Source organism: Pyrus communis, chromosome 9 (genome assembly GCF_041283825.1).
Source record: "Pyrus communis isolate YQ-2024b chromosome 9, ASM4128382v1, whole genome shotgun sequence".
In the NCBI taxonomy this organism is placed as follows: Eukaryota; Viridiplantae; Streptophyta; class Magnoliopsida; order Rosales; family Rosaceae; genus Pyrus; species Pyrus communis.
The window spans coordinates 5,965,421-5,983,602 of record NC_142573.1 but is presented as its reverse complement, the minus strand read 5'-3'; the positions used below and the strand labels follow the sequence as shown (position 1 = coordinate 5,983,602).

The 18,182-nt window shown below is 36.0% G+C and overlaps 4 protein-coding genes, 1 non-coding gene and 1 pseudogene across 5 annotated transcripts; 4 read left to right on the top strand and 2 right to left on the bottom strand.

The window, feature by feature from the left end:
* The first annotated feature begins 1,687 nt into the window (after window positions 1–1,687).
* LOC137739824 (septum-promoting GTP-binding protein 1-like) lies at window positions 1,688–4,843 on the top strand. Its single transcript, XM_068479542.2, has 6 exons — window positions 1,688–2,206; window positions 2,482–2,608; window positions 2,709–2,805; window positions 2,900–2,939; window positions 3,028–3,111; window positions 4,389–4,843. Exons 1-6 carry the CDS (start codon window positions 1,877–1,879, stop codon window positions 4,551–4,553), a joined length of 843 nt encoding a protein of 280 aa, XP_068335643.2. The 5' UTR covers window positions 1,688–1,876; the 3' UTR covers window positions 4,554–4,843.
* LOC137739825 (uncharacterized) lies at window positions 4,812–7,056 on the bottom strand. The gene is made up of 3 exons (XM_068479543.2): window positions 6,831–7,056; window positions 5,766–5,845; window positions 4,812–5,300 (listed from the first exon to the last, which is right to left on the bottom strand). Exons 1-3 carry the CDS (start codon window positions 6,942–6,944, stop codon window positions 5,231–5,233), a joined length of 264 nt encoding a protein of 87 aa, XP_068335644.1. The 5' UTR covers window positions 6,945–7,056; the 3' UTR covers window positions 4,812–5,230.
* Window positions 7,057–8,799: 1,743 nt separating this feature from the next.
* LOC137738963 (uncharacterized) lies at window positions 8,800–9,813 on the top strand. Its single transcript, XM_068478431.2, has 2 exons — window positions 8,800–9,211; window positions 9,411–9,813. Exons 1-2 carry the CDS (start codon window positions 8,888–8,890, stop codon window positions 9,591–9,593), a joined length of 507 nt encoding a protein of 168 aa, XP_068334532.1. The 5' UTR covers window positions 8,800–8,887; the 3' UTR covers window positions 9,594–9,813.
* Window positions 9,814–10,559: 746 nt separating this feature from the next.
* LOC137738777 (uncharacterized) lies at window positions 10,560–13,159 on the top strand. Its single transcript, XM_068478250.2, has 2 exons — window positions 10,560–10,960; window positions 12,781–13,159. Exons 1-2 carry the CDS (start codon window positions 10,637–10,639, stop codon window positions 12,967–12,969), a joined length of 513 nt encoding a protein of 170 aa, XP_068334351.2. The 5' UTR covers window positions 10,560–10,636; the 3' UTR covers window positions 12,970–13,159.
* Window positions 13,160–13,809: 650 nt separating this feature from the next.
* Window positions 13,810–14,981, top strand: LOC137740414 (uncharacterized; annotated as a pseudogene).
* A 1,079-nt stretch (window positions 14,982–16,060) lies between these two features.
* Window positions 16,061–16,133, bottom strand: TRNAA-AGC (transfer RNA alanine (anticodon AGC)). The gene has a single exon. It is a non-coding gene; the product is annotated as a tRNA-Ala (tRNA).
* Between the last annotated feature and the right edge of the window lie 2,049 nt (window positions 16,134–18,182).

The following is an 18,182-nucleotide window of genomic DNA, read 5'->3' as shown; positions in this document are numbered from 1 at the left end:
TACAGTGGTGGAGCGGGCCCAGGAAGTGGTTCACCCCCCGGGCCGGGATGTGACAGTTTGGTATCAGAGCCTAACCCTGGCCGCGTGTGTGCCGACGAGAACGGGCCCCTAAGGGGGGTGGATTGTAACATCCCATATCGCCCAGGGGAGTGATCCTTATATGTATATTCATATCCCTACATAGGACGAGGCTTTTTGGGAGCTCACTGGCTTCGGGTTCTGTTGGAACTCCGAAGTTAAGCGAGTAGCGCGCGAGAGCATTCCCAGGATGGGTGACCCATCAAGAAGTTCTCATGTGAGTTCCCAAAAACAAAACCTTGAGGGCGTGATTAGGGTCCAAAGCGGACAATATCGTGCTACGGTAGTGGAGCGAGCCCAGGAAGTGGTCCCCCCCCAGCTGGGATGTGACATGTTTGGTGTCAATCAAACATCACTCGACAGAAACCAAACAGAAACATGAAGAATGAAGAAATTGATGGTTTTAGTTATGCATACCTCCTATTCTAACTCTTCTTTTCGATTGGATTTGAAGAAATCGAACACCAGATCTACTATAAGCCTATCTTACCATTTTTTTGTCACTCGAGCTACCTCAAAAAAGCAAAAACTTAGACTTTTATGTTTTTAAAGTAACCTAATTCTTTTTTCCACAACTCATTACTAAGTCGGATATAATAAAGTCTTAAGATAAACTTGGAATACATACAACTCATAATCTCATAAAACCCATTACAAAAAATTGTGAGTTTGTAACCGTCGCTATGCAAACTTGCAAGAAAATTTTCAGTGTAAAGGTAATAATAGTACAATACAAGAGTTTGTAACCGTCACTCTGCAAATTTACAAGAAATTTTTTGATGTAACGGTAATAATAATATGATACAAGAAATTTTATAAAGTGTTTAGCATTGAAATGGGTACACCACATGTCATAAAATAAGTGGAGGGATACGAAAAATATTATATATTTCTTCCGCTTGTATTATGACATGTGAAGTAGCCTTGAATACCTGATACTTTAAAAAACTCTCCTAATAATATATTAATTGATATGTATAGTTGTGTCATCGTCACACACGTAGACATAACGAACATACGTGTAGCATTGGAAGAAGGCAATTAGGACTTATTTTGTATACCACATTTACTTGAACTATGCTAGAGAGACTATTGATTTAAACTATATTTTGTAAACCACATGATGTGGCAGTTGATGGTTGAATTCATTCTTTAAAAATTCATTAAAAATGAATTCAACTATCAACTGTCATATCATATATATTCTACACAATATAGTCTAAAGAGTAATACTAGAGAGACTAAATTTGAAGACTAAAATTACAAACTAAATGATGTGTCATCAATAGAAATGAGCACGTCCATCAACGCTTAACTAATAAACCAATAATCAACTTCTATATTCTTTAGTTTCTAAAATTTAACCTCTAAATTAAGTCTCCCAAGCATTACTCTTGTCTAAAAACATGATTTATCTAGTATTTTTCTCTGGGATTATGTCCATGCTATTACTGGTCAACTGTCCCGTTAAAGTTGTCACATTGATAGCAAAAGGTGGTTGTAACTGAAAAAAAAGCAATGGAAAATTGGACAAAATAAAAAAATAAAAAAATGAAATTAGAAAATGTTACCTCAATACAAAGCAAATATTCTAAAAATACCACGAGTCATGAAAGTATGAGAGCAATAGAAGCTAGCTTTTCATTTTCCATGGCCTAAACAGAACAAGAGCCGCTCACTTGCTGTTGAGGCCATCCGCACAACCACCATCACCACCTTTGATCGCCACAATCACAACCGTCCGTTTTTTCTTCCAAGTTTGAAGATTGATTGACTATAGTTGCTTTTTGTTGAAGAAATGGTACACCACTTCAGCCTCAGGAGAAGAGTTAGACGCCGCGTCTTCGTCCTCCGCCGCTGCATCCGCCGCATCATGGACCGGCTGCTCATGTGTTGTTTAGGAAAGCCAGTCCGGTACAGGATGCTGCCCATTTCGGCCGCCATGTCCTCATCGAACGACACCCCTTCTTCCACTTTTGCGCCTTCGTCGCCGTCCTCGAAATCAAGGGACCTCACGTGTCATCAACTTCATCGTAACAAGAGTAGCCACCGTGATAGCAACTCGGATTTGGTGCCCTTAAAGATCAGCCTCTTGGGAGACAGCCAAATCGGAAAAACTAGCTTTGTGGTAATCTCTCCCTTCGTATAGATAGAGATTTCATACAATCTTGTGCATCAACCTCTGGTGATTTTTGGTTTTAACATCTTTTTCAACCGAAAAAAAATAATCATTTATGATACAAATTCGTATGACATGCAAACACATACAGATTTTGTATGTGTTTGTATGTCATATGATTGGTACCATGGATTGTGTTTCAATCATATCATGTCACATTCTCATTCTTCATTTTATTTTCATTTTTTATCATATTTTTTTACTGAATTTATTTGGTTGCTTAGGTAAAGTACGTAGGAGATGATGAGAAGGAAGAGGGAGGAGAGACAGACACCGCAGGATTAAATTCCATGGATAAGACATTGTTGGTCCGTGGTGCAAGGATTTCCTATAGTATTTGGGAAGTTGGAGGTATGTACCAATAATTATAATCTAATTAATGAATTAATCTTCGTTTTAAAATCTAATATTTCATTCAGTTTGTAATAATTATATTTTAATTTTGGTGCAGGTGATGTAAAATCCCAGGATAATATTCCCGTTGCATGCAAGGACTCCGTAGCTATTTTGTTCATGTTTGATTTAACAAGTCGGTGTACGTTAAATAGGTGAATTTCTGAGCACAATCTCCAGCTTTTGATATCTTAATCCTGTTTTAATTTTTATTTAGCATTCTTAACCATGGAATTTAATTGTCTGCAGTGTCATAACATGGTATCACCAAGCAAGGAAATGGAATCAGGTAACTGCAAATCCATTCCATTATCTTAATTTCCAAAATTAATGAAATTTTTTTCTCAATTGTAATTTTATTTTTTCACGATTTGCAGACGGCAATCCCAATATTAATTGGAACAAAGTTCGATGATTTCATCCAACTCCCTATAGATTTGCAATGGACAATTGCAAGTCAGGTAAGGAAGTTTCTTAATAAACAATTAGCATATATTGTTTTAATTTTCGTAAGGCGGTATTCTAAACTAATGGGAAAGAGATCTGAAATAAGAAGTTAGCTGACGAGCAAACTGTCCTAACTGACTAACCTACTAATCCTCATACTAATTGCTAAATAAACAATCCTTCCAAGTTTGAGACATCAGTGTCAATTCTTTGCAAAGAATTTAATTCATGGTTAACACAAGGTACACTTAACACTCTAAATTATTTAAAAAAATGTGTTTAGTCAAAGAACATCAATGATTAGGGGGCCTAATCATCCAGGATGAGCTAGATGTAATCCTTCTAGAACTTAATTTTATTTATTTATTTTTGGCTGGTGAAGTAACCTTTCTAGAAAGAAAAAAAAAACACGGATAAAGATAAGGAAAAGTTGGAGACATCCAGGTCAAAGCTCAACAGGAAAAGGAAGCTAAAGCCTAAAGACTTGCACGCAAATTCAATTTGGGGACAAAAACCAACCACCAACATGAAATAGTAATGTGTTCAACCACCTGTCATGGCCTTTTAAAGTGTTCATTTGGTTCCAATACGGTTTGTTTGGTGTGCCTTCAAAAGTATTAGCACTTCTGTCAAAAGTTCAAAACTAGAATAAACTTTTACTAATAGTAAGTGTATTGGATCGGGGTTATGAGAGATTTGAATGAACTTATAAATTCATGAATTTGGAGTTTAATTAATTTTTAAAGATTCCATGTCAAGTTTTGAGTGAATTTCCTCATTCTAATTGGGGAGATGTGAGATTTGTGAATGTTTAAAGACTCGTTTGGAACTGCTTTTAAAAATGGTTGAAAGTGTTTTTGGTGACAATATTTTTAATACCAATCCCTAATAAAAATGCAAGTAAATTTTGAAAAAGTACTTGAAGTACATTTGTAAGAAGCACGTAATTGGTGCTTCTTGGGGAAAGCACTTCAAGTGTTTTTGAAAGTGCAAAACATTTTCACTAAAAACGCTTTCAGTCATTTTAAAAGTACTTCCAAACGAGTTATAAATGTACTACAAAACTTCTCCAATTCTCTCAAATTCCTCAATTTTTTTTTTCAAAGCAATTCCTAATTGTATACACCTAGAATGTTATCGTAACCAGAAATGTTTTTGGTTACCACAAACATAAGTAATGCATAGCACCCTTGAAAGAAATTTGTGCTCCTGTTTTAAGATGTTCATTTGAAGAGCAAAATGAATATTTTGGAAGTTGTAGTTTGATTCTCATGTCAAAATGTGAATGCAGGCAAGAGCATATGCAAAGGCCTTCAACGCGACGCTATTCTTTTCGAGTGCAACATACAACATAAACGTGAACAAGATCTTCAAATTCATAACGGCCAAGCTCTTCGACTTACCATGGACAGTGGAGCGCAATCTGACCATCGGAGAGCCCATCATCGATTTCTAGTGTTGTATTCTTGTAGAGATAGCTGGATCTCTCTGATTTCTCTGCTCCCCAGAGATATAAGGAGTCAACTGGTCGGTCCCCGGAGGCTGGAGTTGCTGTAATCGTCAGTCCGATACGATTCGGGTTTTTTCCCCATTTCATGACCCTTTTTTTTTTTTTTTGCCTTACATTTCATGACTTGGAGAAAGGGAGAGGCGGACAGCCCACATCTCCACATATGAATAAAGTTTTGTTCAACAGTTATAGACAGAGTTCGAATAAGAAAATAAAATCACGAATTTTTGATACAATTGCAGTCTATATATTTGATCATCCAAATCACAGTAAAAATCTCCATATCTCATAACAAGAAGAGCATTAGTGCATCTAGATTTCTATGGCCTTTAAGATAAAGAATAGCCGGCACTTTATAAAGTGCGGCAGACAACACTATTGAATCGTTTGAACGACAGTTACACTTCCAGTGCAGAAAAGAACCACCAAATGCTTATATTATAAGAAAAGATGACATTAAGTTGATGGTTGATGGTTCAAATAAAACTCAAACAAGCTGCTGAACTCAACTGCATTGGAAGCCGTAATCTTAGTTGCGCTCCGATATTATGTTATAAAGAGAAAAGATGACAAAAATTGGAATTTTGGAGACAATGAGATTGATTCCGATAACAAAGGCGGCTTCACTCAAGTTTCACCTCTCTTGTTGGGGGATCCAGCTGCAAATATGTAAATGGCTCTGTTGGTTCCTCCCTGCAGAACAACACAAATGCTCCGGGAATCACAGAAGGGAGAATAACATGTAGGCTTCGTTTGGAATACATGATTGGATTGTAATGGATAATACACTATTCTCAAGGTATATTGAATGAAGAAATGAAAAACTGTGACCAAGTTAGAGATAGGAGAAGGATTACTCGAGAAGAAATGTTATTCATTCCAATCCTCCCCAAAATGGGAGGATTAGAAGGGAGAAGTTTTCTTCATGTCTAATCCTCTTCTAATCCCCTCAAGATGAAAATCACTCATCTACCTTAGTAATGCTTTGAATTTTGAGGGCTATCCCTTCCAATCAAATCCTTTCTACCAAACGAGCGTGTATTGAATTTAGTAACACATGCAGCGTTACGTGACATTATTATGAATAAACAAAAGATCCCTCAAATCAAGGTGTCATTGTTGTAGACACTGGGGCAGCATTTTAAAGGTCAATCATACCCGGGTTTTGATCGCATGCACTGCCAGAAGAGCTTAAATGGCCCCGGAACAGTCTTAAATGGGTTTCCCTCAAAACAAGCCTACACAAGAAACAGGCAAAATGAACTAACAAATAGGAACGAAACACTACTAACGTTGATAATCTAGAAATTTTTCAAACTGCTTAGGATCCTCGGTAGCAGAGAACAAAAGTTAGAAAGTATTCAGGCCGTTTTAAAATTATTTTTCTGGCAGCAACTACACAAAGCAAGGGAAGTTGAAAACTTTCAAAGTTACTACTAGAAAGAGATCATCACATACTCTCCAAGTCCTGTGTCAACACGATTATCACTGAATATCACCAAAATCAAGCTTAAATAAAAAGACTTGATGAAGACACGTTCAGCATTACAATAATCTTCTTAATTGTGAGTTTCTTCTTTCCTCACTTCCACAAACCATCTGCAACCCCCTCTTCCCTCAGCACCGATGTACTATGCTAGTGTTGTTTTTTCATTTTTAAGTCATGTAATTATTATTTGTTCCTGCTCCACTTTCACTAAATCCTGAAGTACAAACATTGTGATCCATTGGGGGAAAAAGGCAAAACCTTTTGGTCTGTTTCACTGGTTACCATAACTAGCAGGAACTTAAACTATAAGGTCTAAATTCAACCTTGATGGATGACCAAATTCTTTCAAAAGCGAAATTCCCATTATTTCAATTGAAAATTCAACTTATACAAAGCACAAACACACAATTAAACTCAAAACCATAAAATTAAATCAATCACTCGCGATCAGGCAGAAGTATTCTTCAGCTGGAAATCATTTGCCTTCAATTCTTCATTCCCGAAAACCCATCAAAACATTTCAACCAAGCTCACCCACAAACACAGAGCAATAAGAACAACAATTTAATCCCAACCCAATGTTGAATCTAATTCCTATCATAAGAAAGTTCAATAATTTAATTAAGTTAACTGAAATTTGTGCATAAATGTAGCTGAATATCTCAATTCTTGCATAAGCATAAGAGATGTTAATTTCGAATTTTGAGAAAAATTAACAGAGGGTTTTCGGTTACCTGGATCACGTCCTCCGCCCGGTCATTGCAGCGGTGGGCCTTCGGTTCGCGATGATCTCCCTCCGGCCTCCCCCATGGGCTCTCTCTCCTTGGCACCGGTCGAGTCTCGCTCATCGTTCAAAGGTAAAATGTCTGCAAGCCAATCTTCAGTCGTCTGCGCTTTCGGTCCAGATTCTATAGTAAGACAACTGGCCGTACGGCGTCGTTCTCTTCACTGGTGAGTGCTTTTCATTATGTGATTTCATTTTATTATGGCTTATTTTTTATCTACGATTTTATAACTTGATTTTGATCTTATTTTACTTTCTATAATTTAAAAGTCGTCACTTTATTTTTTGAAACTCAAAGTTTGCTTTACTTTGCTCTCTGCAAACGATTTTGATCCCATTTTGCCCTTGAAATTTGAAAGTCGTTTACATAAAAATCAAAATTCGCTTCACATTGCCTTAAATCTGTTAAATTTTATGTGAGTTTAATTGGGTGCGTGGCTGATCAATTTTTTTTATCTCTTTAATTTCTTTTAAACTTAATATTATTTGATTGTTGAATGTTAATGAAAATTTGTAATCAACTTTATTGTATATGTGGCATAGTCTTATTGAGTATTGAGTTTCACGTATGTTTTAGGAGGCGACCTATAAGTTTCAAGGAAATGAGAGAGTCCACAATTCAAAGTGGAACGAATTTGAGTTCAGAGAGTAAATTGGTGACTTTTGAGTTATAGAGGGTAAAGTGAGATCAAAATGGGAGAAATTTATAATTGTGACGGGAACACAAGTGGTACACGACGTGTTTTAATAGAAGTGGTGGGAAATTTTATTTTTTAAGTTATTAACTTTTTAGTACACATATCCCACCATTTGTATAATGACATGTGGTGTACCATTCTGTGTACCGATCACATTGAAATATCTCTCTCAAAATGGAGTAAAGTGATGACTTTTGAGTTTCACTGGACAATGTGACTTTTGATCACTTTTCATTATTTGTAATTAGAAAATATCGACAATTCGACTTGCAACAAAGTTTTGCAGATGTTGTTGTAGTGATATTAACTAGATTGCGTCGTTTGGTTTCACGGAGATGTGTGATGTTGTGTGGGTCGATAGGCCCCCATCTTCGTTGGTCTTTGTGTTGAATAATGACGGACTTCCTTGTCCTCATTAAGTTGGGTGTGGTGGTGCTGGGGGTGACGCCTCTTCTAGGTGGAGGGGTCCTTGTGTTTTATCCCTTGTCACTACTTGTTATTGTTTTAGTGTTTGCCTCTCTGTAGGCCTTTTATGAAATGGGTTCTGGGCGTTTAAAAAAAAAAAAAAAAAAAAAAAAAACTAGAGTAGATGCACACTTCTATGCAGTTGAGTTTAATTTTTTCTCTTAATTTTATATTAGTTTAAAGTAGATATCTCCTTATAAATAAATAAAAACACTCAAAACAAGTTGTGTAGAAAAGGGAAATGTTAGTCATATGAATCCAAACTTGCCTATATCGCTTTTTTTTTTTTCCCTCATATAAGCACAAGAATCTGTTGTAGCAAAATCTACAAAGGCTTGATGGTAATTTGGGCTTCAATTGACAAAATTATAACAGAAGTACCAATTGATTTGTAGCAACTAATTTCAGAAACGACAATAATCGATTTCCAATTTTAAAGACCTTTACGAAGATTTAGGTCCATTTCAAGCCAAAAACCTGAACACTTTTTCACTAAAAGGTGGCATTCAATTTACCCCCTCAAGCCTTCATCTTTTCACCATTTCATTTCGTTGCTTTTGAAAAATGAGAATGTTGTTTTATTTTTAATTTTATATAAGATGGAAAATGAGAATGTTCATTTGCCAAGTGCATTTGATAACAAGCAATTTTGAATGTCCCAAACATTTGAGGGGCCTGTGTGAGCGAGTCAACACACCCCATATAAAATGCACCCCATGTTGAGTTTTCACGTTCCAAGATCCTCTTTTTGCTACCATTCTCATTTCTCCCTGGCTAGCTATTTTCCATTCCTCGCAAACATTGCTAGGCTAAACCTCCAAAACTAAGAAACAAAAAGTAAAAAATGGGTGTTCTTGTCAAGCTCATTGATGCGTTACTCTTCCTCTTGCTCCTGGCGATCGCTTTCACAACGCCATTGATTGAAGCGCAAGCATGCCTCCCTCGCAATCTCTACCCGGACATTCTCGTGGACCTCAGGAATTGGTACACTCGCGAGTCCGGCGACTATCTCATGACCGAAATGCCTGATTTCTACGTCGGGATCATGTGGGTTGAGCTTGTTTTCCAGTGGCCTCTCGTGTTAGTTAACCTTTATGGTATCTTGGCTGGCAAGCCTTGGTTCAACATTACGTGCTTCAGCTATGGAATATTTCTTTTCACTTCCATGGTAATTATTCATTTTTATCATGTTTCGTAATCTTTTCAAATAAAATTATTTATATCATCTCAATTGACAGTTTTTCCTAATATATAATTTTTTTAGTGGAAATCACGAGACCCATGTCACCCATTTGTGTTGGAGAAATCCACATAAAATAATCAGCTGAGATGATACAACTTATTCACTCCCTTAATTTTTCATGCAGGTGCCAATATTTGCTGAATTGACATGGTCAGGAAGGGCACCTGATAAGCTACTGACGGTGTACTATTGTTTCTTGAGTTTGGGTGTTTTAGCCATACTTCGTGGGCTGCTACCCAACTCATCAACCACGCATACTGCAACCATTGGCAAGAGACCTGCTTCAGGCAGGAAGAAGAGAGTTTAATCAAGAAAAAGAAACCCGACTCTCCCTCCAACTTCAACCCGAATTTTGTAATCGTGAATCGATCTCATTGCGAGAGTAGTTTGTATTAATTCATCACTGTGATTGCCATTTGAGTCGTGCCTAGTTAAAACTTTATATTGTACGGAGGAAATTAATATATCTTAAAAGCAAAATGTAATGTTTTTTTGTGGAATGGTATTTTCCCCAAATATTCTTTTTACGACTCTATCGAGTAGTGTTCCTTTATCAAACGTTTTGGTATATTATTGTGTGACTCTCCATATAAATCATGACTGTACCTTTCCGTATCAAATTATCTAATAAAAATGCATTTCTGAAACATGGATGTTAGTTTGTGAATAAACAAAGACCACATGAAGATGGTGTGCCTATACAAGTTTTTTTTTTTTTTTTTTTAACATCTAGTTTGCAACGTAAGTTATGAAGGGTTAACTAGGTGTTGACATTTTTTGTTTTAAGATCTAGTTCAAACCGGGTTCAAAGTAAAAATATATTATTCTCGTCAACTTAGTTATGTGCATGTCTACTTTCTTTGTTGAGTGAGATTAATTGATTGGTTTTGATCATTAAGAGTGCGAGTATGAGGGATTAACTAGGTGTTGACATTTTTGTTTTAAGTATGAGAGAAAAAGTATGAAACAAGTCCCAGATAAAACATTATATAACGAAAAGGGTATTTTCATTTTAAATAATGCTATCTGTAGTTCTATGACCACATTAAAGACATTTATTAATCAAGATATTACCTTTAAATATTTTTTTGCCTTGAATATAATCAATTTTCTGGATCACACTCTAGGATATGTATAAAATTGTCTAACAATAAGAAATTGCTGAACTAATTAACAATTTAACATGCATGTTAGTGATGGATCTCTGGAATTATATAATATTAATAAGAGCAGACTTTGTTTACCTAACTAGCTTTTCAAAGATGGTGTGCCAATAGGCCCATACAAATATCTCCAAGATCCACTTTTGCATCACAAACTGTGAGAAAGAGAAAAACACAGCATCAAAATATGGGTGTTTTTGTGAAGACAATCGACGGGTTTCTCTTTGTGAATTTTGCCATGGCGGCGGTGTGCGCGGTGTTGATAGATACACAGTTGTGTCTGCCTCCAAGCCTCTTCCCAAGCTCGGTGGTGGAGATCAAGAACTGGTATGCTTGCGAGTTCGATGATTATCTCGTTGAACAGAAGCCTCATTTCTTGGTTGGCCTCATTTGGGTTGAGCTTACATTGCAGTGGCCTCTTCTCGTTGCCAACTTGTATGCAATTTTGACCGCTAAGCCTTGGTTCAACACCACCTGCTTGGTCTATGGCGTCTCTTTCTTCACTACCATGGTAAACTTCTTCTATCCTTTTTTTTTTTTTTTTGGAAAAACTTCTTCTATCCTTTTGTACCACATTTATTGCATCATTGGTACTTCTAGTGAGTAAATGTGGTGTAAATAGTAGTACTTGAGTCTCAAATACATGGATATGACCCGCCTATATTAGGAGGAATGAGGTCCATTCTAGATTTTTGTATTCGGAGTCTATAGACCAGGGACATAGTCAGAAATTCTTCTAGTGGGGGCAACCGAAAACAACTAAGAAAATCTTATTATAGTATGGTTATACGCAATATAATATTAAGGATGGTTTCAAAGTATCATAATTCCGATGTTACCAAAATTTCAATATAGTAGTGGAAAGTGGCAAAGTGATGAGAAAAATATAACTACATGATAGGCGGGAGATGGTTTTTTTGGTTTGAATGACAGAGGAAGAGCACTATTGCTTATATAATAATTGATATGAAGTATAAGTATAATGAATGTATGTTGGATATTAGATACATATACTTTCTTCAAAGATAACCCGTATATATTATATAATTGTAGTCTGCAACTAAACAAACAAATTACTTGAGTGGGGGGCATTTGCCCCCAGTGAGCCTTCATTGGCTCCATCCATGCTATAGACCGAGAGATCTGTATTAATACTCAATTTTAATTTTACAATCCTATTAGCAAATCCAACTGGCTCACTTCACAAAAACTCAAAAATTTGAACTACTGAGATCTCTCTCTCTCTCTCTCTCTCTCTCTCTCTCTCTCTCTTTTTGAGTACATCAATATTTTTACACTAGGGGGAGGGGGAGGGGAAGTTCACCATCCATGAGATTCGAACCTAAGACCTTTCACTTCTAAACGAAGATGAATATTATCAGACCGTAATACTGAGTGACAAATCTATCTCTCTTGAACAGTCTAGATCTCTCATTTTGATGGCTCCAGACACATAGATTAGAAGTGGATCTCATTTCCTATTAAAGAGGTTTCAACAAAGTGACTTGTAAATTTGTAATATGGAATAAATAGCATTATAGTTTTATTTAACAGTAGATAGATCGAGGAAATGGGACATATCTGAGGAATTGGGACATATATCTGGCGTTTCCTTGAACTCTTCCTAGAATAAGAACTCATACTAATTCTACTGACATGTATGACTGACGACTATAAAATATTGGGTCCTTTATTTCTTAAACTTGTTGTTGTGCCTTGGCTGATTATCTTCACCAACATACAAACCTACAGTTGAATAGTTTAAAATACAAGAAATAAAGACACCGAGAAATTTACGAGGTTCGGCAAAAACCTGCCTACATCCTCGGAGAGATATTGCTCTTCACTATGAGAAAAACAGTACAAGTTACACATGAGTTAAATCGACATAACCCAATCCCATATCCCTTGTACACCCACTCACAGAATTTTTCCAAGAGCCTCACTCTACCCCAAGAGTTCTTTCACAAGAGACCTTTCACTCTAGCTCTCTTGATTTCTCTCACCCGTGCCCATGGTAGAGCCAAATGCTCTCACCATCTCTTTGGATGCTTTTCTTAATCCAAGCCTTCTCCCTCGGCACGCATTTAAATAAAAAACAGCCCCTTTTCTTCTCCTCCTTTATTCCACCCGAAAACCAAATAATTATGGCTTTGAAAAAGCCACAAAACAAGGAACAAATCAAGCCACAAAATAAGGAACAAATCAAGCCACAAAACAAGGAAACATAATCCTCATCATGATGTTCCCTCATCAATATTGTTTTGTTTCCTAGCCTAATTTGGCCACTATCCAACACTTGTAACATACTTTGTGGCTTGAAAATTTCAGGGCGCTGTATTAACAGAGATGTTAAGGTCCGGCAAGGCATCTAAGAAAATGTTGAATGTGCACTACGCTGCTATGGGGTTGGCTATTCTGTCCATACTGCGCGGTCTGCTCCCACCGTCCGCTGCCGCTACTCCAACCAGCGGCAAGGGAACAACCAAACGGACCGCCCCACGAAAGAAAATGATGTAGACCTCAAATATTTTTATCATTTTTGTTTTCTGGTTAATTATACGCTCTGTTTGGAAAAAAAAAATTATACGCTTTGTTGAGCTTTAGTTCTGTCTTTCAACGAAGACCCAAAAAAACTTTGTAAGAGTTAATCATTGTGATTGCCAGGACAAGCTATGAGATTCAACAGATGGAGGTATGAGTTATTTAATGTGGAACTCTTTTTTTTTTTTGTTCTCAAATTCTATTGATGATTTTTCCCTCTTGGCTCTTATTGCTAAAGGTGAAAATGGATTGATGAAAATAAGGAAGACTATTTATTAATTTTTTACCATAGCTGTTACACCATGTATAAATACTAATCTATTTATATTATAACACGTCGTCAAGCGCCAACAAAATACTCTAAATCATGCATTACATAACAACAACATCATTCATCTATATAATAAATTTATGGACCAATATAATCCCAAAATAAGGTAGGACCCGTTTTGATTAAAAATCTACCCATTATCTGATTATATATTAATCAAGATTGTCCTTGCATGTGATTCAATATTCTAGTGGATAGGTTGTTTGGTTTCCACCATACGTCACAGGTTCGAAACTCATCTTCACATAAATTATTGTAGTAGTTTCGAACCCAACCCCTCTCTCTAATAATATTAATATAAAAAAAAAAAAAAATCAAGATTGCACCTTTAAAAATTAATTGCCTTATCAATCAACGCAAATTTGACTCTTGTATCAAACTGTTTAACAAAAGTTTATTTAACATGCATTTTAGTGATGGATTTATTAAACAAATGCCAACGTTTAGAATTTATATAGTTTAATGAGAGTAGACTTTCATAACCCATGCTCGCCTTCCAACATAGTGTGCCTATATTAAGTATGTCTGAGATATAATTTTGCAACTTCACAAGCGAAGGAAAGCATAACAAAGCCTAATAAGTAGGTGCTTTTGTGAAGATAACCGACGCCATACTCTTCGTAATTTTCGCCTTAACGGCGGTGAATGCGGTGCTGATAGACGTGTAGCTGTGTCTGCCTCAGAGCCTCTTCCCAAGCTCGCTGGTGGAGCTCAAGAACTGGTACGTCCGTGAGTTTGTCGATTATCTGGATGAAGAGAAGCCTCATTTCTTCGTTGGCCTCATTTGGGTTGAACTCATACTTCAGTGGCCTCTTCTCGTTACCAAATTGTATGGGATTTTGTCAGCTAAGCCTTGGTACAAAACACCTGCTTGCTCTATGACGCCTCCTCCTTCACCACCATGGTGAAATCCTAGCTACTCAATCATTTTTACCAAGCTCCAATGTTAAATTAGATTTTAACTTTGATAATTTAGTTAGCTACTTTAGTATGTTATATATTATGTATACAGATTCATATAATCTTTTTAAAAATGACAATCTGATTTTCTACATTTTTCGTACTTTTATATTTATATGAACAGATTGATTCTTCAATTGGTTGCTTATTTTGCTACTTAATGGTTTTGTCACAAACTCATACATACCCCTGCAGCCTGAACAATTTATATGGATTTATCACCATGGTTAATCTGTTTTGATTGCCTGTTTCTTCACCGTTCAATTTCTAGTTAGTTCAGATTTAGTTACATAAGTTTTGATTGAGATGTTAAGTACAAAGTGATTTTTCGGTGTAACTGTCACACCCAAATGTTAGGTATTGACGATCATAAAGATAGTGTTTTTGGAACTTCTTCTAGATTAGATTAAGGCAATTCTGACAATTAATTCATTTTCACATGTACGGTATGATCATAAAAGATCCTTAATTTATTCAACTTGTTACATATTTTCTAGCTTGGTGAAAATTGCAGGGGTGCTATATTGCCAGAGCTGTTATGGTCCGGCAGGGCATCTGATACAATGTTGATGTTGTACTACCCTGCTGTGTGCTTTGCTGTTTGGCCATACTGCGCGGGCTGCTCCCTCCGTCTACCGCCACTACTACAACCAGCGGCTAAAGAACAAGCAAAGGCACGCGACCCACCAAAGTATAGGAAAATAACTTACAACTCAAATCATTGTATCAAAATTTATATCATTTTAGTTTTTCAATTCTTTTACCTGAGTGAGTCCGTTACCATCATGGAGACCTCTAGGTACCTTGAATTCTTATGTATCGATGAGAAAGAATTGTTATGAACCAACGGCAACACAAATCATGGTGTTGGTGTTCATTTGGGAATTTTTTGGTGGCCAAAAGAAAAATTCATACCCCTAAGGGGAGATGATACAAACGAAGTCACGAAATTGATGCCAGTGAAGGCTTCTTAGGATATCATATTGTCAGCCAAGAAATCAAAAACACTGTCGATCCACTTGGATTAGAAATTCCGATTCCGAACATTCTAAAAAATGTGGATGTAAAAAAATTCAGATTTGGATACTTACATGTATTTAAAACAATCATCATCTCGATGATTAGATGATGATTGTATTAAATACATATTTTCACATAATTATATCTCATTGTTAGATGATGATTGCATTACATACATGTAAGTATTGTAGTTGCAAGTGACTCTTTACCACAGTGGTGAAAATGTGTTGTGTCCTTGCATGACGGCGTGGGTTTAAACTCCGACGATGACTAATCTAACATTTAACTTACTAAGACTATCGCTCGACTAAAAATAAAAAGGTATTGTAGTTAATTCTCCAAATTGGAATGTATCTAGAGATTTTGAAAATTCTCAATTTATGATCCAACATTCTCCAATAAAAATACGTAAGTTCAAAAATATATGTATACGAAGAGTGTACCTAAGTTCCAATAAAGAAAACACATACCAAATATGACGAATCAGATAAATCCAAAATACGAGCCATTAACATCTTTCTCGTGGTACCCTTAAAAAAAATTACCATATTTGACATGTATGTACTAAATAAAATAAAAAGGAAAGAATTTGTATAACTCAAGTGATTAGAGTATTTATTCATGTGCTTGAATACGTATCTCTTTTTACCATTACCACTTGTGTAAAAAAGAAAAGAATTGAGTTTACAATTAAGAAGGGCTATGAATCATTACATGTAGGTTAGTTTATTTTGAGTAAAAAAAGTACTGAAAATTTGGAGAAGTGGGGTATCGATCCCCATACCTCTCGCATGCTAAGCGAGCGCTCTACCATCTGAGCTACATCCCCTTGGTCAGATGTTCCCCACAATACAATACAATTTAGAGCACTGAGCGTGTGTAATTGTAATAAATAAAAAAATGGGAGCTTTGGTGAAGCTTGTGGACGCCACACTCTTCGTCTTCTTCGTCGTGATCGCGGTGGCAGCGCCGTTAGTAGACATGCCGACATACATGCCTGGCAAGGCTTCCGAGATAAGCTGCTATATATGTACTTCCCTTTTCTAGGCTTAGGTTTTGGCCATAGTGCGGGGAGATGGATTGTTTGCACTCCCCCATCTCATACCCTTTCCATCCTCTCATATTTTTGTAGTCACGGTTAAGTCACGTCAACATTTTATATTAATTTTTTTTATAGAAATAATAAGACAAAAAGCAATGAGAATATAAAATGTTGACGTGGCTTAACCGTGATCACAGAAATAGGAGGGGATGGGAAGGGTATGGGACGGGGAGGCCAGACAATCCATCTCCTAGTGCGGGGCTGCTGCTGCCATCCAATACAACAACTTCGAGGATTGGCAACAAACCTACATTTAGCAGGAAAAATAGGAGGATTATCTACCCTCCTAATCTCTCTACCCTTCCATGCCCTCATATTTGAACAGTCACAGTTACGTCACGTCAACATCTTATATTGATTTTTTTATAGAGATAATAAGACAAAAAGCAATGTGTGAGAGGAGAGGGGTGGAAGAGGATGAGAATATGAGGGTAGAAAATCCTTCTTCGGAAAAATAAGGCTTAACATACAACTGAACTATCAGACGCAAATTTTACAATTTATATTATTTTGATAAGAGTGAAGTGCCGATTTAGTCCATGAACTATCACCCTAGTAAAAATGAAGTTCTTAAATTATTTTTTTCATTAAAATAAGTCTCTAAATTCATTAAAAATTGCAAATTTCATCCCTACTATTATATTTAAAGTTATTTTATCCAATTTTTCGTCAACTCAAGTCACTTAACACACTTTAGAATGTAAGACCGTCATTTTCTCGCCTATATGCCCTTAACATTTCATATAGGTTTCGAATTTAATGTCTAATTTACCCTCTAAAGTTAACTCCATTCACTATTTCTTTATGAAAAATTACCAATCTACTTTCTAATGTGTATCATATGCAAATAATGTGACTTAAATTGAAGGAAAATTGAATATAGTAGCTTCGAATCTAATATTAAGGATGTAATTGGGAGATTTTTATAATTCAAAGACTTATTTTTTTGAAAATATAATTTAGGGACCTAATTTTCACTTAAATGATAATTAAGAGACTAAATTAGCAGTTTATCCTATTAAATTTTAAAATTTTCGTTTAAGGGTTTATGTCCTCTATTTATTAATCAAACTCTTGTTATGAATGATTGAAAGGTGTTGCCATTTGGATTCATCAAAAAGTACGAAGGAAATTGTCTCTGAAATATTTTTAAGGTGGACATTTAGGTTGCTTTTAATTAGCATTTAGGTTCGTAGTAACATATCAAAATTTGAAGCACTTAACACACATAATTCAATCCAACATCAACGTTAGTCACACTCAACCTATTAGGGTTTCCTCCATTCGTTTTATGATTTTTCCGTTGTGTTTTCTTTCTGCAATTCCTACGTTCATCAAGACCTAGTCTAATAGAGACATCCACTTTTTTCTATTGAAAAGTGTATCACAAGTTGTATGTATAGATATTTGTTTGTACTTAGGGTAAATTACATAAAATTATTTCAACTATGAGTCAAACCATAATCTCGTACTTTATTTTTTTTAAATTACAATGTCATACTTCATCTTATGAATTTATTGCAATGTCAGACATCTGTTAGTTTTTCTGTCAATTACTCTATTAAATGCTGATGTAGCTTGAGACGGGATCTACTCCCCAGCCCAACTAGATTAAAAAATAATTAAATATCAAAGTTTAAAAATTAAATCATTTAAATATTAGTTAAAAATTGTGGGACCCAAGTCACCCAACCCTACAAACTCATCCTTCTTTTCCAGTCCACCCGACGATACCCATCTTCGGGCACCCCAACCTCACCACCTGCCTCCACCTCA

What these genes read in the sequence shown, in the direction of transcription:
- LOC137739824 (XM_068479542.2), top strand. Translation starts at nt 1,877, where the DNA reads ATGGTACACCACTTCAGCCTCAGGAGAAGAGTTAGACGCCGCGTCTTC. An exon ending in TAGTATTTGGGAAGTTGGAG is followed by an intron (nt 2,609 to 2,708) that starts GTATGTACCAAT and finishes ATTTTGGTGCAG; the next exon opens with GTGATGTAAAATCCCAGGAT. An exon ending in AAGCAAGGAAATGGAATCAG is followed by an intron (nt 2,940 to 3,027) that starts GTAACTGCAAAT and finishes CACGATTTGCAG; the next exon opens with ACGGCAATCCCAATATTAAT.
- LOC137739825 (XM_068479543.2), bottom strand. Translation starts at nt 6,944, where the DNA reads ATGAGCGAGACTCGACCGGTGCCAAGGAGAGAGAGCCCATGGGGGAGG. An exon ending in GGGCGGAGGACGTGATCCAG is followed by an intron (nt 5,846 to 6,830) that starts GTAACCGAAAAC and finishes TTTCTTGTGTAG; the next exon opens with GCTTGTTTTGAGGGAAACCC. An exon ending in TGCATGCGATCAAAACCCGG is followed by an intron (nt 5,301 to 5,765) that starts GTATGATTGACC and finishes GTTGTTCTGCAG; the next exon opens with GGAGGAACCAACAGAGCCAT.
- LOC137738777 (XM_068478250.2), top strand. Translation starts at nt 10,637, where the DNA reads ATGGGTGTTTTTGTGAAGACAATCGACGGGTTTCTCTTTGTGAATTTT. An exon ending in TCTCTTTCTTCACTACCATG is followed by an intron (nt 10,961 to 12,780) that starts GTAAACTTCTTC and finishes TGAAAATTTCAG; the next exon opens with GGCGCTGTATTAACAGAGAT.
- LOC137738963 (XM_068478431.2), top strand. Translation starts at nt 8,888, where the DNA reads ATGGGTGTTCTTGTCAAGCTCATTGATGCGTTACTCTTCCTCTTGCTC. An exon ending in TATTTCTTTTCACTTCCATG is followed by an intron (nt 9,212 to 9,410) that starts GTAATTATTCAT and finishes TTTTTCATGCAG; the next exon opens with GTGCCAATATTTGCTGAATT.